The 21,598-nt window shown below is 36.1% G+C and overlaps 1 protein-coding gene across 1 annotated transcript in view; it reads left to right on the forward strand.

Annotated features, from left to right (window-relative positions):
• The first annotated feature begins 972 nt into the window (after positions 1–972).
• LOC105122026 (calcium-dependent lipid-binding family protein) overlaps positions 973–21,598 on the forward strand; it is a 34,819-nt gene continuing 14,193 nt past the window's right edge. The window contains exons 1-41 of the mRNA XM_011020932.1: positions 973–1,199; positions 1,655–1,736; positions 1,926–2,029; positions 2,668–2,763; positions 2,873–2,920; positions 3,409–3,456; positions 3,822–3,925; positions 4,098–4,215; positions 5,304–5,405; positions 5,502–5,702; positions 6,008–6,165; positions 6,377–6,535; positions 6,727–6,819; positions 7,000–7,351; positions 7,636–7,749; positions 8,314–8,409; positions 8,487–8,554; positions 9,467–9,587; positions 9,662–9,883; positions 10,147–10,374; positions 10,455–10,564; positions 10,840–10,936; positions 11,623–11,721; positions 11,807–11,947; positions 12,086–12,154; positions 12,582–13,070; positions 13,161–13,478; positions 13,688–13,819; positions 13,937–14,050; positions 14,291–14,475; positions 15,062–15,170; positions 15,250–15,393; positions 15,517–15,786; positions 15,983–16,657; positions 17,082–17,297; positions 17,772–17,875; positions 18,392–18,687; positions 18,876–18,960; positions 20,004–20,705; positions 20,815–21,133; positions 21,349–21,507. Of these exons, the coding sequence (XP_011019234.1) occupies positions 1,185–1,199; positions 1,655–1,736; positions 1,926–2,029; positions 2,668–2,763; positions 2,873–2,920; positions 3,409–3,456; positions 3,822–3,925; positions 4,098–4,215; positions 5,304–5,405; positions 5,502–5,702; positions 6,008–6,165; positions 6,377–6,535; positions 6,727–6,819; positions 7,000–7,351; positions 7,636–7,749; positions 8,314–8,409; positions 8,487–8,554; positions 9,467–9,587; positions 9,662–9,883; positions 10,147–10,374; positions 10,455–10,564; positions 10,840–10,936; positions 11,623–11,721; positions 11,807–11,947; positions 12,086–12,154; positions 12,582–13,070; positions 13,161–13,478; positions 13,688–13,819; positions 13,937–14,050; positions 14,291–14,475; positions 15,062–15,170; positions 15,250–15,393; positions 15,517–15,786; positions 15,983–16,657; positions 17,082–17,297; positions 17,772–17,875; positions 18,392–18,687; positions 18,876–18,960; positions 20,004–20,705; positions 20,815–21,133; positions 21,349–21,507 (7,362 nt within the window). The 5' untranslated portion in view covers positions 973–1,184. The remainder of the gene's footprint in view (positions 1,200–1,654; positions 1,737–1,925; positions 2,030–2,667; positions 2,764–2,872; positions 2,921–3,408; positions 3,457–3,821; positions 3,926–4,097; positions 4,216–5,303; positions 5,406–5,501; positions 5,703–6,007; positions 6,166–6,376; positions 6,536–6,726; positions 6,820–6,999; positions 7,352–7,635; positions 7,750–8,313; positions 8,410–8,486; positions 8,555–9,466; positions 9,588–9,661; positions 9,884–10,146; positions 10,375–10,454; positions 10,565–10,839; positions 10,937–11,622; positions 11,722–11,806; positions 11,948–12,085; positions 12,155–12,581; positions 13,071–13,160; positions 13,479–13,687; positions 13,820–13,936; positions 14,051–14,290; positions 14,476–15,061; positions 15,171–15,249; positions 15,394–15,516; positions 15,787–15,982; positions 16,658–17,081; positions 17,298–17,771; positions 17,876–18,391; positions 18,688–18,875; positions 18,961–20,003; positions 20,706–20,814; positions 21,134–21,348; positions 21,508–21,598) is intronic.

Consider the following 21,598-nt stretch of genomic DNA (forward strand, 5'->3'; position numbering starts at 1 on the left):
TCTAATAACACTGATCATTCAACCTAACTTGCGGTATGAGATGTGTTGATTCGTGGATTGAATTTTAAAAATATGATAAAAAATATACACTAAAATAATATGAAAAATCAATGAAATCAAGGTGAAATTGCAAGAAAAAAATTTAATTACACAAAGAACTCAAGATAAAAGAAATTGTAATCATAAGAATTAGAATTAAATTCAACAAAAAAAGATTAAAATCAAATGATTATGGATAAAACTAAAAAATTTAATCCGATTAGAAAAAAATATCTAAAAGAAAAATAAATAGGAATTAGAATAATGATGATCAATTTTAATTAAAAAACATAAAGATAAAATCAATAAATAAATAAATCAAATTCAAATAATTAAAAAATCAAGAATCACTTTGTAATCAACAAGAAATAACAAAAAATAAAATTATTATAAAAGTTACCTCGTGTCCTTACGGCTAACATGTGCTGATTTATCATGTAAAAGAAGATATCCCATTTTGGATGTGAAAATAATCAGTGTATATTAGAAGTGACGACACCTTTTATCTGTTTGCGTGTAATTTATATTTTTCAGTCATTTTTTTATTTATAAAAATCTTGACCCCTGTAATTGTAAAAAAACTGAGAATACACCTTTACAGCTGACACAAAAAAATTGATCCAAAAAATTACGAGGCAATTGGATTGGACACCAAATGTGAAAATTCAAAAAACTTCATTAATATCAGCTATGCTTTTTTTATTTATTAAGAACATAGGAGTAACTGTAATGTACAATAAAAATATAAAATTACCCTAAGTGTTTGTTTAACTATTTAATTTTTTCAAAGAGACATCACTTATTTTACACTGCACAATATACAAGTAAAACACTAATTCATTTTAGAATATATATATACATATATAACTTTTTATGCGTCGAATATTTGCATAATGAACCGAGAAAGAGACACCTATAAATTATTTCCCCGTCCTCCATCCTGCTCATTTCGCACCCTTCTTCCACCCGTTCGTCTCTCCTGTTCTCTCTCCCTGTAGAGATCAAGATCGATATTAGGGTTTCTCCAACCCTCAAAAAAATTTCGAAATCTACACTCATAACTCACCTGCATCTTCAATGCCGATTCCTCTACCTCGATCATCTCCAACCTTTTAAAAATTTCGCTTCTAACCTGATCACTCACCATGTTCGAAGCTCATGTATGTTACTTCTCTCCTCCATCTGTTCTGTTCTTTTTTAATCGGAACTTTCGTTTATTTTTACAAAATCAGGGAGTAGATAAGTAAGTTTAGTGTGTACACTGAAATTTGGCGAGGATGATCAATATATTTTTAGTGTGATGTTTTGCGTGTTTAAATTGCGGTCGAGTAAAATTAGGAATTGATTTTTATTATGATTACAAGTGACTAGGAATTTAACTAACATTTTAGTATTTTGTACCATTGTTAGGGTATTGTTAATGGTTTTCCTGAATTTTACGTTAATGAACATTCCACGTTTGTAACATGCTTGGTTAGATAATCTCTTGATATACTGAAACGGAAGCGGTTAGTTTAAATTACTGTTTTGGTGTTTGAAGGAGAAAATGCTCTTTAATTACGTTGTTCATCCTCAAGTATGCTTCAAGTAGGCTACATTTTTTTTTTGTTTGCAGGTTTTGCATTTGCTTCGAAGATACCTGGGCGAATATGTCCACGGGCTGTCAGTGGAGGCTTTAAGAATAAGTGTCTGGAAAGGTTTGTCCTCAAATCTCTGTGATTTGTGATCTTGCTGATCTTAGGCACTCGGTTCGTGATTCTTCTAGTTAATAAACCAGTGAAATGACCGCTGGATGCAAAATTGTCTTGTTGGGAATTATGTTTTTGTTTTCCTATCATTTATTTATTTTTCGTTATTTTTCTTATTAGCTCCCTCTATTTTTGCAGGCGATGTTGTCCTCAAAGATTTGAATTTGAAGGCTGACGCGCTAAATTCACTAAAACTTCCAGTCACTGTCAAAGCTGGTTTTGTTGGTACTATTACATTAAAGGTAGCCAATGTTGTCACCTACAGCCAGCTGGCTGAATTCTTAGGATTTTCATTTGCTCATGGTTTGTATAGTTTAGGATTGCATAACAACAATTTTTTTTGGTTTCTGGGGAGGACCTGTAGCTATCAAGCAGTCAAGCAATTTGTAGAAAGTAAATTTGTGATCAATATTGTCATGTGAAAGCCCTTGTTGTTTGCGTGTTAAAAGGGTGGTCACATAGAACTAATTTCAAATCCTGCCAATCAGAGCAAAGGAGTAAAGTGAAACATGGCGCTTAAGATTTCTAGTTGGTCGTCATTCTGACTTGCTTCATGACCTGCTAAGCTGGCTGATGGCTTTGAATGGTTAAATTCGTCTGTTGTGGAAAGGAAATCAATGTTTGGAACCAAGTAGGAATTCCATGAATGTTAGAATGACGAGGGAACTAGTTTGGGATTGAGGCGGAATGGCACAAAAGGATCATTATAGCTGTGCCAAACTAGTTCATGATAGAACTTATTTGTTTAGTGACGAGGGAAATACAACTTGTATTTGATTATGTTTCTACTTTTCTTATAGCTTCTCCATTCCAAACGATACTCATGTCCTAATTCTCTGGTTTTCATTCTTTACTCCCTTTCGTTGTTCTTAACTTACAGGTTCCCTGGAAAAGTTTAGGAAAAGAACCTGTGGTTGTTCTTGTTGATCGCGTCTTCATTCTTGCTCACCCTGCCCCTGATAGCCGGACTCTCAAGGTAGAACGCTCTTTTGTCGACCTGAATAATTATTTTTATTGGATTATTTGACCATGATCTTTCCTTTCCACGTTGGTTCTTATCTTTTCTTGCTTGACTATTCATGTAGGAGGAGGACCGGAGAAAACTTTTTGAAACCAAACTTCAACAAATTGAGGTGGAAGCTCATATATGTGGCATTCATACATATGCTTTCCTGTGCACTAATTGTGCCTCTTAATTTGGCCTGTTTTCTTTTTCATGATGCATTTAAGCATTTAACTGCATTATGGTTGTATTGAATGTTACTCTCTCAACAACATGGTTTCTCATGTGAGATTTATTCATCCATCAAGACTGGCAGCCCCTTTTGATCCATGATTCACCATAACTTTACCCCAAAGTCACACTGCCCTTCCATTACACCACTAGATAATTACCATGTTGCTTTTTTTTTAATGATATGTCTTCATAAAAGTGTTCCAGACACATATTAATTACCCGTGTTTTTGCTCATCTCTGTGCATGAGATGCCTCAATAGCTTTTAAAATGTCAACTGTTTCTGTTTTAGTGTTGTTCAAATGCACTTGATTTACATTGCATAAAGGGAGAAATCTTGGCTCTAACAAACTTGCTAATTAAAATTTTCTTCTCTCCTTGTGCAGGAAGCAGAATCTGCAACTCTTGAAGCAACTAGATCAAAGCTGGGAAGTGTATGGACTGCAGCTTTCTGCTCTCTGTTTTCATTGTGATTTAGTTGCTTTCTCCGTAAACCTTTCTATATACTGGATTAGGCTTGCTAAAGCTTTTAGCAATCTTTATTCAAATCATATGCTCATGGGTAGTGAAAAGCTTTATTTTTATTGATGTTTGGAGGCAATTTGTCCCCTGCTAGTATTTTTAGACTGGCTGTTTGAACAGTTTCGGCTTTGAAGGGTAGAGAAAAAAAACTCTCTATTTCTGTTGGTGTTTATTTGAAATGGACACACATAAAGCATGTGCATGCTTTGTATTATCAAAAAAATGTGGTGAATTCAGCATGGTAAGGAAATTTGATTGACATCTGAGTCTTTTGCAGCCTTCTCCAGGAAATTCATGGCTGGGCTCTCTGATTGCCACTATTATTGGAAATCTTAAAATTTCAATTAGCAATGTGCATATCAGATATGAGGATTCAGTCAGGTTGGCTGAGAATTTTATTATTGATTTCTTTTATCTGTATTTATATACTATTCCACACACTAATTTTGTTTCTCATGTCACAATTCCATGAATGATTTCGCGTTTTCTACTTTTCTGTTGTCCATTATGGGTGCCCCTTGTTTATTTAAGCTACTAACTAATGATTTTGCAGTCATCCTGGGCATCCATTTTCTTGTGGTGTTACCCTAGCGAAGCTGGCAGCTGTCACAACAGATGAGCAGGGTATTGAAACATTTGATATCAGTGGTGCTTTGGATCGATTACGGAAGGTTAGCATGTCTTTTTACTTATTGTGATCTTTTGCTGAAATGGATGTTTGAAAACAGTGCATAGCATTTGAACCTTTTATGCAGTGAGAATAATTGGATATAATATTACCTCTTTTGGAATGCTGTGACTTCAGATGTGTGTATTTACAGAATTTGCCTAATCCAAGTTTTGCACTCTCTTTTGTTGCTGATATGTCTTCTGTTAGGCAACAGTAGATATAAAGAGAGGATTTACGTAAGCACCCAACCAGTTATCTCAGGTTTTTGTTGAACCTGTTTTGAGGTTAACATAAGAGGTTCTAGTGCATGGTACTGGTATATCTATTGTTAGGCAGCAGCGGATAGAAACAGATGATTTATGCAACCACCAAACCACTTCTCTGAATGTTTTGATTGAACATGTTTTAAGATTAACATTAGAGCTAGATTGTAATAAGAGCGGTTGTTAAGGGGGTAAAAACTCATGTTCGAGGATTATAGCAAATTAAAAGGTCTATATTGTTAGTGGCTGGAGAAAGATCTTTTTAAGAATTGGCAGTGGTAAGGGAGAGAGGGAAAAATATATATTTTTAGGTTGTGCCTTTAGACGTAAAAAAGTAGAAAGAAGTAACGGATTATAACAAAATTCTTAGTGGTCTACTTTAACCTCCATCCCTTGCCCCTTAAGTGCTGGGAGTTGTTAATCCTGTGAATTCTCTTCCTTCGCTTAAAGGAACCATTCAAGGAAAGACAGGATGATCCAGCTCTTTCCTCTCAAATCAAGCGTACTATTACTTGAGTCTAGTTGTGCAGTATCTTTTGGAGATGTGATAGGAAAGAATTTATCATTCAAAATGATGGTGGTTCCTCTACATGATGGGACAACCTGACTATTTTAATCACTATTTAAGTTGATTTAATAGGCCTTTTGATCTGTATTCCTATGTTCTTTGCTTTTCATTTATTAGTTTTATCTTATAAAGCTTGCATCTCTTTGGACGGTGATCAAAATAATTCCTTTGCTTTTATTTATCAAGTTTGTCTTATGATGCTAGTGGTATTTACATGACCTTCAAATTATTTGGGCCAACAATTGTTTGCTTTAACAGTCATTACAACTTGAGAGGCTTGCTGTGTATCATGATTCTGATAGCCTCCCTTGGAAGAAAGACAAAAAGTGGGAAGATTTAAGTCCTGAGGAATGGGTTGAGGTCGGTAGCTGTTTATGGAATTATTAATCTCCATTATCAAGTAGTTACTTATCAAAATTTTGTTCTTCTCTTTGATGATTTTGGCTTATCCCTAAGATATTTGAAGACGGTGTAAATGAACCCTCTACTGGTCATGGTATGGTGTCCAAATGGGCTATGAATCGTAACTACTTGGTGTCACCAATCAATGGAGCCCTTAAATATCATCGTCTTGGAAAACAAGAAAGAAGTGATCCAGAGATTCCATTTGAGAAGGCTTCTCTTGTCCTAAGTGATGTCTCATTAACAATTACAGAGGTACTGCAAATTTTGTTTCCTATTGCTTCTATTCTGCTTTATATCACCAGCATGCTCCACTGTGCTTTTTGTTGTGGGGAATTGCAGGATATTGCTATTCTCTTTCATTTTTCCTTAGTAGGTTGGGGGGGGGGGTATGGGGGATAAAAGTGTTTTTATTTAATTTAGTTCAGTCCAGGCCAATACCCTAGGGTTCTCGCACTGCTTGCCACCAATAAAACACAATCTAGTGAATTTCTCAAGCATCTCTTTTGTTTTCTTGGCCTTGAGTTCTCAAGTCAGGTACAACTCGATTTTTCTCACAGGTGCAATATCATGATTGGATAAAACTTTTGGAAGCTGTTTCAAGATACAAGACATATGTTGAAATTTCCCATTTAAGACCTAAGATCCCTGTTTCTGACAATCCTTGTCTGTGGTGGCGATATGCTGCTCAAGCTGTTCTACAGCAGCGAAAAATGTGGTACTGACATGTTATTATCCAGGCTTTTTCCAGTCTTTTCTTTTCATTTGGTATTTTAATAAGAGGATTGAATTGAAAATATGTTTAAAATGTTAGATATTCTTATTCTAATTGGTGTATCATATCTAGACAAAAGCTTTGCATTTATCATTCTAGCTGACATGCTCTATTCCTGAAATTGAAACTTACTAGATGATTTTCCATGCTTTAGCTACCGATTCTCATGGGACCGCATTCAGCATCTCTGTCAGCTTCGTCGCCATTATGTTCAATTGTATGCTGCCATGCTGCAACAATCATCAAATGCTAGCACCTCGGAACTTAGAGAAATGGAGAAAGATCTTGATTCTAAAGTTATTCTCTTGTGGAGGTAGACAGAACTTGTTTATTGGTTATTAAAAAAAAAATTGTTTGCTAATGCTCAAATATTTAGTATTGGACATTTTATATAAAGTTTTACAGGTTTGAGGCTCCTTTTACTGAATGCTGATAGTAGTTGAAAATGCAATTCATATTTTTGGTTTACTTGGTTTTGTGTATCCATCTATGTGCATTATTTAGGTTACTTGCACATGCCAAGGCTGAATCATTGAAAACAAAGGAAGCTGCTGAGCAGAGGAGGCTAAAAAAGAAAGGCTGGTTTTCATTTGGATGGTTGGTGGCAACTCTATTTTCACATCCTGTTCCTTGAAATAAATTACTTTGCTTTTGGTTGTTTTTTCTGTTTATCTACTGTTATTTTGTGTTCAACCATCTGTATTAATGAAACTTAAATTTGCTTATCGTTCCTGTCTCTGTGTGTTTGCCTTTATTTTGATTTACCCTTTGTCTCAGGCGTACAAATTCTGAAGAAGCCTCTGATGGGGATGCTTCTGAAGCATCCCAGTTAAGAGAAGAAAAGCTGACTCAAGAGGAATGGCTTGCAATTAATAAATTGCTTAGTTACCAGTCAGACGAAGAGTTAATGCCACATTCAGGAAAGGACATGCAGAATATGATTCGGTATTTAGTGACTGTGTCTGTTAAGCAGGCTGCTGCCAGGATAATTGACATAAATCAGACTGAGATTGTCTGTGGTAGATTTGAGCAGCTTCAAGTTTCAACCAAATTAAAAAATCGCGCTACCCACTGTGATGTGTCCCTAAAATTATATGGTTTATCTGCACCAGAAGGTTCACTTGCACAGGTTTGTTCACTATGGTGCAAGATTTGATATAGTATGTGGTAAATGTTTGAGTTCATGATTAAGTGCTGATATGAAAGTAAATTGTAGAGCCTCATTTCAATATTGATCAATGTTTTCAGTTTTTGAAATCTTTCTGAATGAAATTTCTCATTTTAGTTGTCTGACTTGTGTTCATGGATTTTTATTCTGATTTTATTTGGAGTAAGGCTGTTGCTGCGACTAAAGTTGTTGTGACTAAAGGTTGATTTTTTCTCTCTAATTGCTTTCTGCATTTTTTTTCCCAGAGCGTTTCTAGTGAACAGAAGGTGAATGCATTATCTGCCAGTTTTGTACATTCCCCAGTGGGGGAGAATGTTGACTGGAGGTTGTCAGCCACAATTTCGCCTTGCCATGTTACGGTAATTTTGTAGTGTTTTGAGAGAGATGGGAAAGGAGGGTCACCTTTGCTTGCAGCATTTGCATGTAGTTGTTACTTATATCACTGGCTGTGCCTATAAAGAGTGGCTTCCAGTTTATGTTGGTTTTTCAATTTGTTTTTGATCAACTATAAACATGCATTTCTTTGAGGAATAGAGAGGTGGTAGAGTTGACAAGTTGCCCTTTCAAGGACTTCCAATGGATGTTTTTGGCAAAAGAACGTATTGAATTGATTTTTGATGTTGTAGATACTCTTTTCTTTAAAATTTATAAATTATATGGATACACTTACCTGGCAAGTTGCGCATTCAAGGACTTCTGATGGATGTTTTTGGCAACAGAATGGATTGAATTGATTTTTAAAGAAAGTAATAGATACTCTTTTCTTGATTGAGTTGGTAGTCTCAGTGTCCTTTGGCACGAGATTTGATATGCTTGTGGTGGCATTTTACTATTTGCTTATTTGCTCATATATTTCTCCTCCTTTTCCACTTCCAATTTCACTGCACATGCCATACAAAGCTTCATTTCTTATTTGGTTGCAGGTTTTAATGGAAAGTTTTGATCGCTTTTTTGAGTTTGTGAGGAGAAGTAATGCAGTTAGCCCTACTGTTGCATTAGAAACTGCAAATGCTTTGCAGGTATCTATGTCAATATCTTGAATACGAAACCACATGGTTAGTAAATTAACCCTCTATTCATTCAATGCCACATGCAGATGAAGATTGAGAAAGTGACTCGAAGAGCGCAAGAGCAATTTCAAATGGTATTAGAGGAACAAAGCAGGTCAATTAACACTCATTTTGTTTTTCATTTTTTGTTCCTCCATCTGTTTGCATATTTATTATTTTTTCACATGCTGTTGTTTGAGATTTCAATCCCCATGTATTGAATGTTGTGCATACTGTCTATAAATTGGAAGGTTGGTAATGACTTTGAGATCAGTCATTATGGTGTAAAATGTTGAAGAGTTAGCAGATGCATGTAGAACAAGTCTAAGCAGTGGATGTGGATATGGTAGTTTACATACATTGGTGAGAATATGTTGGTTCTATTAATACCAAGAGGCTGGGCTGCTAAAATTCTCTCATGTGCCAAATAAGTCGCTTAAATTTTTTTGTTCCATGATATCAAGTTGAGCTATATTAGGGTATTGTGCTGGGGAAAAAGTGTCATGGGTTCGGGTTTAACTAAAAAATTGACCTCATTTTATTGGTAAATTTGTTTTTCTTTTTTTGGAGACAAATTCCTTGTACTTGTTGAAACTAAAAAGGTTTTTCCTATAATATCAGTTAAATAGATATAAAAATAACCTTTTCCGTTGGTTTTCTTAGATTGAAATAACTGAAAAATAGAGAAAGAAGAAGAAGAAAGGATGAAAGAAGAGGAAAGAAATAGGAATGGGAGAGACGTGTCATGTCATACTCACGAGACCACACCACACACGTGTATATTTATATAGAGTATGTAAGAAATTACAAAAACACCCTGGCAATATTTCCCTTAATAACATAATTGCTTTCTGCTTGAATGTTACTTGATGCATGTAAGCTTATGCAATGAGGTTGCTTTCGATGGGTTGGTAGAAGCTTAGGCTTCATGTTGTTGCCTTTCATTTTGTCAACCCTATCTTTTATTCAATCTGAGGAGGGAAGCAAATGATAAGTGGTTGATTCATTTATCTTCTTGGTTTTCCAGATTTGCCCTTGACATTGATCTGGATGCTCCAAAAGTTACAGTTCCTATGAGGACAGTCAGTTCTTCCAACTGTGATATGCATTTTCTTTTGGATTTTGGTCACTTCACATTACACACTATGGTATGCTTCTTTTCATGACCTTTTTCAAGCAGTTCTTACCTTGGCTTTGCTTGACATAAATATTAACGTTGCAGGAAACACAGTCTGATGAAAAGAGGCACAGTATATATTCTCGTTTCTACATATCTGGCAGAGATATCGCTGCTTTCTTTACGGACTGTGATTCTCACTGCTACAACTCCACAGTGGTTGTGCCAAATCATAATAGCCAGTCACTGACATCCCAGATACCAGAAAAAGTTGACAATTACTTTTCTCTTATTGATAGGTGTGGAATGGCTGTAATTGTTGATCAGGTATAACATTTACTTTTTTCATTATCTGTTATCATGTTTAATGTAAAAGGATTTGCTCTGGATTTAACCTTAAATGGTCTTAGGTGTCAACCATAATACATATTGGCATTTACGTCTATTGCCCGGATATTGCAGATTCATGAAATTGTCAACCTGCTGTTTTAACATACATTAGCTTTCATTTTTCTTTTGTATTTTGTTGTGGATTGTCCTTGATGTAAAAGCTCTTCTTTTGTTGTTTGTTTACAAACTGTTTGTTGAAGATCAAAGCACACCACCCTAGTTATCCTTCAACACGGATTTCTGTTCAAGTGCCAAATCTTGGCATTCACTTTTCACCAGCAAGATACTCTAGACTTATGGAATTGGTGAACATACTGTACAATACAGTTGACAACTATGGTCAGTCTACCGTCGATAATTTTCAAACCCAGATTGCTCCTTGGAGTTCTGCTGATCTTGCTACCGATTCTAGAATCCTTGTTTGGAGGGTATGCCCTTGTGTCTTTCATCTGGCTGGACATGGGGTTCAAGCATTTTAATCATTGATATAACATTTATGTTGGCACAGGGGATTGGCAATTCTGTGGCTCATTGGCAACCCTGTTTTCTTGTGTTATCTGGACTATATCTTTATGTTATGGAATGTCAGAAGTCCCAAAGCTACCAGCGATACTTGAGGTTTGCCTTTTCAATCGTTTCTTTTCTTTTATGGCTTTTTGATTTTTTCTTTGCTAGTAATCTTCCACTGTTAGCACTTATAGTCTTTCCTGAAGTCTTGTTATCATTGATATGTTATTATCAAGTCTTTGTTTCATAATGTGATGACTTTCTGGTTTGTGATTGTTCTCCTCCTTGAGTTTGTTTAATTGCTGTGTGTTGGTGATACTTTTATTAAAATATATTGCTCTTGGAGCTTGAGGTTCTTCACTTTTATAAAAATTCAATTTCTGCAGCATGGCTGGTAGACAGATAAATGAGGTTCCTCCATCAAGTGTTGGTGGTTCCCAATTCTGTGTTGCTGTGAGTTTCAGGGGAATGGACATTCAGCAAGTAAGTCATGTTTTTCTAAATTAATGCTGTGTTCTGAGATAGCTTCATCCCAATCTTTGTCTAGGTAATTGTTCATTTTTATCCCGTGACAACCATAGTTGTAGATTTATTTTAGTATTGATTGGTTTTCTGAAACAAACATCAGAGCAAAATAATTTGACAGTTGCATGTGGCATGGGACAAGGTGCAAGTCCATGGTCAACCAGAAGAATAAATTTTATCACTCACTCAATATTACGATAGTGGCTCAAACACCCTTTTGATTTTAAACCTGAGAAAGCTAAACATTTCCTATCTCTCTCCCCCATGCACACACCAGCACTGACATGCATGTGTAGACACCCTCATACCCATATTTGATTGAAAATTTGTGAATTCTGGTCAATAGAAGAGGAATAAACCTGATCTCTTAAATTTCAACTTGCATATGAAGATCATGATAGTGGCTCAAGCCCTGTCTTTGTTCTAGCCCCATTAAAGCCAAAGTCATTCCCTTTGTATCTCTCACACACGTGAATAGATTTTCTCTTGAAGTGATAAATTTTATGTGGAAAAATTTCACAGAGCTTTGAAGGCAAAGCTAATGAAAATTAAATTTGTATGACATGTGATTAATGCTTATGTTCTGTTTGATTTTCCGTTTCCTGCATTGAAATCTTTTATGAGTTAATTCTTTATTTTTTCAGGCGTTGGAATCTTCTAGTACCTGGATTTTAGAGTTTCAGGATGATGAGGAGAAAACGTGTTGGTTGAAAGGACTTATACAGGCTACCTATCTAGCTTCTGTATGAAAACAATATTATTATGAATTACTAATTTTGCCTGTTTAAATTTTAAGAGTTCACTAATTCATAATCATTCTTGATGAAGGCTCCTCCATCAATGGATGTGCTTGGAGAAACAAGTGGCATTGCATCCAACTTTGGAGAACCTGAAACACCAACTCTGAGAACAGCAGACCTTGTCATCAATGGGGCACTTGTGGAGGCCAAGTTATTCATATATGGAAAGGTTAGGGAATCATTTTTTAGGAAATCTAATTTTAACTGGTTGGGGTCTTTTATGTAATTATTGCAGTTCCCTGTCTTTTCTTGTTGCATCCAAGTTTTATTAATTGAATATTTCAACACATATGCTATTATTGTGCAGAATGGGGATGAAGTTGATGGGAAACTTGGAGAGACTCTTATTATCGAGGTTCATGCTGGCGGGGGAAAGGTTGGTGCAGCTTGTTTGTGCTCCACAACAATGATCTCTTGTTGGAAATGTGATTAAGAATGTTCATTATTTTTATCTGGCATGAATAATTCACATATTTCTTCAGTATTTTGATGAACTCATTTTCCCCAATAAGGGTTATAATTTGACTGGGTGTCTGATTCATTGTTAGGTTCTTTATATGCACTCACTATGCATGAGAGCATGCATGGGTTTGTGTGTATGAGAAAATATTTGAAAGTGTGTACAGAAATGTCAGCATCTCACTGCTAGAACAGGATATTATTTTTGCTTAGTAAAATGTCAATTTGCCTGATTTACTTTCCTCTTTTGCGAGACTTGTCTTTTCCTGATCAGCTACTCATGTTGGATATAATATCCTTGCATAGTACTTGGTACTACATTTTTAAAGTGCATTATTTTGCAGGTGCACATGATTCGTGCAGAGGGTGATCTTAGAGTAAAGATGAAGCTGCATTCCCTGAAAATTAAAGATGAGCTTAAGAGCCGCCAATCTGCAAATCCACGGTATTTAGCCTGCTCAGTGCTAAAGAATGACAAGTTTCTTGTATCCTCTCACAATGTTGATCCTCTAGGGATGGGGATGCCCATAGTATCTCATGATGAGGAGGATACTTTTAAGGATGCTTTGCCAGATTTTTTGTCTCTAGCAGATGGGGGCATTTGGTCACCAAAAATGGACGTCTCTCATTTTGGAATTATGGGAGATGCCAATGACTCTTCAGAATTTGAGTCTCCTGAATCCTTGACTCTTGAGCAAGATCTGTTACAAGGAAAAAAAATTCCTGATGAGATATTTTATGAGGCACACGGTAGTGATAATTCTGATTTTGTTTCTGTTACTTTCTCGATGCAAAGTTCTTCTTCACCTGATTATGATGGTATAGATACACAGGTACCAAACTTGAATATCACAGATTTTTAGTTTAACTTGTTAATTAATGCTTGAAATTGCTTTAATGATAAATATCTTTGAAATTTTCAGATGAGCATTCGCATGTCCAAACTAGAATTCTTCTGCAATAGACCTACTCTTGTTGCTCTAATAGGTTTTGGCTTTGACCTCAGCTATGTGGATTCTTCTGAAAGTGGTACTAACATGACTGAAATCTCAGATGATAAGTCTTCCTTGAAAGAAATGACTGAAGTCACAGGGCGTATAAAAGGGCTGCTGGGGTATGGTAAAAATCGTGTGGTTTTCTATTTAAACATGAATGTTGACAGTGTCACTGTGTTTCTCAACAAGGAGGATGATTCTCAACTCGCTATGCTTGTGCAAGAAAGTTTTGTTCTGGATCTCAGGGTGAGGAGATTATGATTATTAATAACCTTTCTTATCTTAATTTCTGCTGCAAAATTACTACAAGATTTAAAATGCTATCATGAATTTTAATTACCTGCTAGAAGATGCTAAGGACTGGCAAATTGTGTTTTCCAAGAGTTGTTTTATAGTTGCTTTCAAGATCCTTACATCTGTGCTGTGATTCTGACTTCATTTGTTTGGTTATCAAGGTCCATCCTAGCTCTCTTTCTATTGAAGGCATGTTAGGAAATTTCAGGCTCTGTGATATGTCACCAGAAACTAATCAATGTTGGAGTTGGGTTTGTGACTTACGTAATCCGGGACTTGATTCCCTTATCAAGGTATTACCTTGAATATTATCATAGCTTCTAATAGTTTGTGGGTAAAATCGTTTTTTCTTCAGTTATGAATCTTTTGTATCTTTGAAAAAAATAGGTAAATTGGTTTTTCTTTTCCAGTTCAATTTTAGCTCGTACAGTGCTGAAGATGATGATTATGAAGGATATGATTACAAGTTGAGTGGCCAACTTTCTGCTGCATGCATTATTTTCCTCTATAGGTTTGTCCAGGAGGTGAGTCGGAATACAGCTGGCAATTATTTGGTTCATGGCATGTGTGCTGGTATCTTCTTTACATGTCTATCTGTGTTTATTAATTTTAACTGCTAGTGCTTGTAGTGATTGAGCCTCTCATGGTCTGCCTTGTGATGTAGATGGGTTTTATTTGCTGGTTTCATTTCCTCTTCTTTTTCCTGAAAAAATTGGATGTTCTTACCTTACGGCTTTGGCTGTATGTATCACATGTTTCTGCAGATAACTGCATACTTTATGGAACTTGCAACCCCAAACACTGAAGAAGCAATAAAACTTGTTGATAAAGTAGGGGGATTTGAGTGGCTAATCCAGAAGTATGAGATTGATGGAGCCACCGCATTAAAGTTGGACCTCTCACTTGACACTCCTATCATCATCATTCCTAGGAATTCCATGAGCAAAGAGTACGTATTCTTTTTGTTCATGACATATGAAGTTTGATTGAGCTATTTAGAAAATTTCTTGTTAATGGAAATTATATTCCTGAGAGATTGTGCTTGCAAAGAACTTCTTATTGGCGCAAGATATTGCACGTGAAACTTCTGTAGCAGCAGTCTAGTCATTGAAAAGTTCAATTTGTTGATACAGTTTGCACTTGGCTGCTGTTCTGAATAATACATAAGTTTGGATTTAGTTGTTTGCTGCTAACATCAGTGGATTTAACGTGATAAAAACACTGCTTTACTACACAGTTACAGTCTATGCTTTGCCATCTGTGATCTGGAAATCCCAGTCCTCATTTGTGCATGGGAGCTTGGATAAGTTTTTTTCCTAGGGTTTAAGGTTCATGTTTAGTGGTGTCCACTCCCCTCCCCTCCTTCCCACCCACCACCCACGCACCCCTAACAGACCAAACGAACCCCAAAATCTTTTATTACAATACGCTCATTGATTCAAGGTTTTTTTTTTTGGAAGTTTGTTGCTTTCAATATTTTGCAGTTCTTCTGTTGTTATTCCATAACCCTTGTAATATGTTGTCGACAATTGCAGGTTCATTCAACTTGATCTGGGCCAGCTACAGGTGACAAATGAATTAAGTTGGCATGGTTCTGCAGAGAAAGATCCTTCAGCTGTCCACATTGATGCTCTTCATGCCGAGGTAGATTTCCTTATTTTTATTGTCATTATTTTAGACTTTCCATTTCTGAATTGTAGTTTAACCTGTCTTAAAATTTCAGATTCAGGGAATCAACATGTCTGTAGGAGTTGACGGTTGTTTAGGCAAGCCTATGATACAAGAAGGCCAAGGATTGGATATTTATGTGCGCCGTAGTTTGCGGGATGTCTTTAGAAAAGTCCCAACATTCTCTCTTGAAGTTAAGGTAACAGTTGTTTCTGGATTGTTTGCATCCAGTATGACCACTTTTTCTTCAAATCTTGTCGTTGAAGTATTTTAGTTGCTCCTGTTTGGTAATTCTCGTGGAGTGGACAAATGTTTTGAGCAGGTGGATTTCCTTCGTGGAGTCATATCTGATAAAGAATACAGCATAATTGTTGATTGTATGCGCTTGAATTTACTTGAAGAGCCAAGGATTCCACCAAGTTTTCGTGGCTGCAAATCTGATACGAAAGATGCAATTCGGCCGCTGGTAGATAAGGTCAACACAAATAGTCAAGTCCTCTCACAAACTGTCACTATAGTGGCAGTTGAAGTTAATTATGCACTGTTGGAGTTGTGTAATGGTGTTCATGAGTCACCTTTAGCACGTCTTGAGGTGAGTACCTTTGTTGATTAATAAACATCTTGAAATTTGCACGTTTGTATTTGGGTGTGTGTTGTGTGTCATAGTTCATATTTTTACTTTGGAATGATTTAGATATTTGAACCCTTCACATGTTTGTGTTCACACATTGTTCTTATTTCCAATTGTGTGGGTTGTACTTACCTGGTGTGATTGTTTGCATTTGCAGCTAGAAGGTCTTTGGGTATCATACAGGATGACTTCGTTGCCTGAAACAGATCTTTATGTAACTATTTCAAAATTTTCTATCTTGGACATTCAGCCAGATACAAAACCTGAAATGCGTCTGATGCTTGGATCATCAACTGATGCTTCCAAACAAGTTTCTGGTGGAAACATCCCATACTCTCTAAATAGAAAAGGCTTTAGGGGAATGAACTCTGAATATGCCGTCGAGGCTGATGCACCAAATTCGACAATGTTTCTAATGGACTATAGATGGAGGCCTTCCTCCCAATCATTTGTAGTTCGCATTCAGCAGCCACGTGTCCTTGTTGTACCAGATTTCCTTCTAGCCGTGGGTGAGTATTTTGTGCCATCATTGGGAACTATAACTGGAAGGGAGGAATTTATTGATCCTAAGAAGGATCCCATTAGCAGAAGCAATAGCATAGTGCTTTCTGAATCTGTTTACAAACAGAGTGAGGATGTGGTTCACTTGTCTCCAAGTAGACAACTAGTAGCAGATGCTAAGACAGTTGATGAATATACATATGATGGTTGTGGAAAGATTATCTGTTTAAGTGAAGAAACAGACACAAAGGAATTCCATTCAGGGAGATCTCGACCAATTATAGTTATTGGACGTGGTAAGAGGTTGCGGTTTGTCAATGTTAAAATTGAGGTACTTACAGCTTACACTTTTCACCTCCTCTGAAAACTATCACACCTTTTATGACTGTTTTGTGTCCTAGTTATTTACTGCAAAGCTTGCTCTCTCTGTTTTTTTGGGCATGATGTAGTGTTCTCAGAAAGAAGTTTCTCTTGACAACAGATCCATGTATGATTTTGAAGAGAATTGAAAGTCAAAGTTGAGAATAGGCTTGAGACTCTCATTTTTTCATGCTTGAACATGTTACATGTACTCATTTGTGTTGAACTTGTGAAATAAAATCCATTTATTAAAGCAAAACTTGTTATCTTTTTTATTTTTATTTCCTTTATTTTTGCTTTGTTGACATGTATCTAAGATGTTGCCTTTATTTGCAATAACATCCAGATGGACTACTGTCTTCATTATTATTTGACATGTTGTTTTTGCCCATCAGAATGGTTCCCTTTTGAGGAAATATGCATACTTGAGTAATGATAGCAGCTATTCGATCTCCATTGAAGATGGTGTTGACATTTCGTTGCTAGACAATTCTTCATCTGATGACGACAAGAAGATTTTGGATTACATGCATGAACAATCAGATGTCTTAAACTCTTCTGATTCTGAAAACGATTCAAATAGGCTGCAGAGTTTCACTTTTGAATCCCAGGTATTTTTATTTTATTTTATTGATGCTGTTTTATTAGCTTCTGTTCTCATAGTAATCTGCCATCTAGGCTTTAAATTCCCTTAACCTTTTCATGGTCCCTGTTTTTTTGGTTGCTGGTTGTTTTACATGGAAAGAGAGGCATATGGTCTGTTGTTATATATTATGAATGCTGCCAGCTTCTTCTTTTGTGTATTCTTCTGCACCATTGCCCTCTGATTGACAAGTGAGGGTTTCTCCTTAGTTCAAAGAAAAATAGGACATCTAAGGGGTGGTTACACGATCTCCCTGAAATATTTGCTAAACAAATTGTTTAGTGGAGTTTCTTGCTGTAATGGGATGATTATAAGGTGTAAGGTCTTCTGCATAGAATCATTTTGATGATGTTTCTTAGCAATAATGAATCAATTTTGGTTATCCAATTCTTTCTGTTGTGATCTGACCTATTTCATTTGCAATGTTTGTGTCCATGTTTAGGTTGTTTTTCCAGAGTTCACTTTCTATGATGGTACAAAATCTTCACTGGATGATTCTTCATATGGTGAAAAGCTCCTAAGAGCAAAAATGGATTTGAGCTTCATGTAAGAATGGCCTGCTTATTTCTTTGCAACCTTTTGTTGCACATTTCAGTTTTTTTGGAAGCTAATTAATAAAACTAGTTTGCAAAAAAGCCTTGCTTCTTTTTTCTTCGATGCACTTCTTTTGTGTGTGTGTTTTGATGTCTGTGCCTCACAATTTCATTTTTATGTTCTCCATCCTTTAGTGTTGAACTGTTGACCAATTTTGCTCCATGCTCCATACTTGTAAGCTAAGAAATCGGTCCCTTTTTCTTCAATTTCTGTTTTTCTAAAGCACTGTGGGTTAAGAATCGATTTGAAATTTAAAATCTCAACTGTTACATTGATATTCAGATAACTTTTTATAAAAGGACTCTTACTGGTGATAGTTACAACTAGCAAACATATTTTAGTATGACACCACAAATTCCTCCCTGCTTCTCCCCCCCTCCACCACTATGCCTTGTGATGGTAATCATATTGCGCAGCAATATGACTACTAACTGAGCTGTACTTTTGAATCTCTGTTTTTGTTAACAGGTATGCATCCAAAGAAAATGATATCTGGATTAGAGCCCTCGTGAAAGATCTGACTGTTGAGGCTGGTTCTGGTCTCATGATTCTTGATCCAGTGGATATTTCAGGAGGATATACCTCTGTTAAAGAGAAAACGAGCATGTCTCTGATATCAACGGATATATGTGTGCATCTTTCATTGAGTGTCATTTCTCTTCTGCTTAACTTGCTGAATCAAGCTACTACAGCATTGCAATTTGGAAATGCGATTCCCCTGGCACCTTGCTCCAACTTTGACCGAGTTTGGGTCTCCCCTAGAGGTTGTCCTTGAACCATTGAAGTAGTTTGATTGTTTATATTCTGATATTACTGTTTTAACTTTTTCCATAGTTTGATTATTTATCTTCTATATTACTATTTTAGCTTTTTCCATGGAATTATAGTTCCTTTTTATTCAAGACTTTGACTCTTTGATGCTCTTATCTACATTTGGGGTATATTTGTGCAGAAAATGGCCCTTATAATCACCTTACCTTTTGGAGGCCTCACCCTCCATCAAATTATGTTATACTGGGAGATTGTGTGACATCAAGGTAACATTAAGTGGCTTTTAAAGTTTTATTTTGTTTGTGTAGTTCAGTATGGCTGAATGTTCATAGGATTCTAAGTTTTTCTTTTATTCCTTTTCTTTACATTATAGTGATTGACTACTAAGAAGAACATGTTATCTCAGTGGACTTGCGACTTATATTTTCTCCATCACTGTTAGGATTTTCTTGGTAGGGTGCATCCTATTTGTATCTATCATAGTTTTTTGTAGTTCTATTCCAAGTACTGCTGATTGAATTGTTAAGTTACTTGGAGGAATATTTCCCCCCTGTTGATTGGCTTTTAGTGTTCATCTGGGTATATTTGAAATATATCAAAAGCAAACATGTCACATAACTCCTGACTGTCAAGGATAAGCACAGGTTCTATGTTATGTTCTGGGGAATATTCCTTTTACATTTCTAAACTTCAACCTGTTGTCCTAAAACTCTGTTGCTAGAAAAATATGATTTTTTATCATATGTTTTCAAATGTCTTTTACCTGTTAAGTTAAAGATATTATACAATATGTCCAAAACCTGTAAAAATTGTTACACAATCAACCCATCAGTTCAGAAAACACTGAAGCATATCAGGGATTGCATCAGCTTTCATAATTATTTCTCTAAACTCTACAACAGTTGGCTAATTCATTTTTTCTGTGATGTTCTCATTTCAATCATCTATTCCCTCCTTTTCACTAAGTTACTTTTGATACTCCTGATTTTACCATCAACAACATATTCCACTCCATGAAGATTCGCTATAGAATTTTACTATTGCTGATGACTACTGCAAATTTTCTATTTTACCTTTGACTTGGTATGAACTTGTATTTATACCCATCCCTCTAGTTTTGCCAAGCATTTCATTCACCTATCTTCGATAATTATTTTTTTCTTTTCTAAAGAAGATTATAAAATGGTAACGCTAATGCTTCATCATAAGTTCTCCATTTTCTTCTAGTAATGTTTTTGATAGATGCCTGAACATGAACACTGTTCTTTTATATCATGTTTTCCTAATTCAAGTTATTTTCATGTATCAGGCCAATTCCTCCTTCACAGGCAGTCATGGCTGTGAGTAATGCATATGGCCGTGTGCAAAAACCTGTTGGGTTCAATTTCATTTGCTTATTACCTGGTATTCAAGGGTTTGGAGGTGAAAGCCATTCTGGTTTTGATCGTGATTGTTCTCTATGGGCGCCTGTTGCACCTCCTGGTTACACAGCACTGGGATGTGTAGCACATGTAGGATGCGAACTGCCACCGACTCACATTGTTTATTGCCTACGAACCGACCTTGTAGCATCTTCAACATATTCGGAATGCATTTTTAGTTCTGCACCAAATCCTCAGTCTGAATCTGGTTTGAGCATATGGCGTCTAGACAATGTCATTGCATCTTTTTATGCCCATTCTTCTACTGAATACCCTCCTAGAGATAGTGGTGGTGATCTGAATCATCTTCTTCTATGGAACTCAATCCGAAATCAATCGTTATCTAGAGATGCGGTATCAGATTTGGCTGATGAACATGACCATGGAAGTCAAACAAGTAACAATAGTGCTAATTCGTCTGGATGGGACATTAGTAGATCAATTTCAAAAGCAACTAACTCGTATATGTCAACTCCAAACTTTGAGAGAATATGGTGGGACAAAGGTAGTGAGATCCGTCGACCCGTCTCAATATGGCGACCTATTGCATGTCCAGGTTATGCCATACTAGGAGATTGCATAACTGAAGGGTCAGACATTTTTTTATGCATTTCATTTGTCAAATTTCCTTGTCGATTGATCTCTGTTTTCATGAGTTTCCACTAATGAAATGGAGGAACTATCTTTTCTTTCTTCCAGCTCAGAACCTCCTGCCCTGGGCATAATATTCAAGATTGGGGATCCTGAAATCTCCTCAAAGCCTGTCCAGTTCACTAAAGTGGCCAATATTGTTGGGAAAGGTTTTGATGAAGTCTTCTTCTGGTATCCAATTGCTCCTCCTGGTTATGCTTCACTAGGATGTGTTGTCACCAGAACAGATGAAGCACCACTCTTGAATTCATTTTGTTGCCCGAGGTTGGATATTGTGAACCAAGCTAATATTATTGAGGTGCCTATTTCAAGATCTCCAAGCACTAAAGCATCTCAGTGCTGGAGCATTTGGAAAATCGAAAATCAGGTTAAGTTGAAAGCAAAAATGACCTACTTGTCTAAATTTCTCATTTTCATGTGTGGTATGTGGAGATCGCGGTGTGTTTCAACAAATTTTATGTCAAAATTTTGTGTTTAAAATTTCAGAATCCATAGTCTTTCCAACTTATCGTTTTGATCCTCTTTAAACCTTTTCTAGTGTGAAGGAAATTATAATGTTTATCCTTTTCTGTGTTTCTGTAGGCATGCACTTTTCTTGCCCGTATGGATCTTAAGAAGCCATCGAGCCGGTTGGCATTCACAATTGCTGATTCTGTGAAGCCAAAATCACGGGAAAATGTAACTGCTGATATCAAGCTGGGATGCTTCTCCATTACCATTTTAGACAGCCTATGTGGAATGGTACATGAATTCTTCAAAATAAATTATGCTAGACATTGCTCTAAAGAATTTGTTTTTTTTTTTTTTTTTTTTTTTTTTTTTCTATTTTTAT

This window comes from Populus euphratica, unplaced genomic scaffold (genome assembly GCF_000495115.2).
Source record: "Populus euphratica unplaced genomic scaffold, PopEup_1.0 scaffold1.1, whole genome shotgun sequence".
Classification (NCBI taxonomy): Eukaryota; Viridiplantae; Streptophyta; class Magnoliopsida; order Malpighiales; family Salicaceae; genus Populus; species Populus euphratica.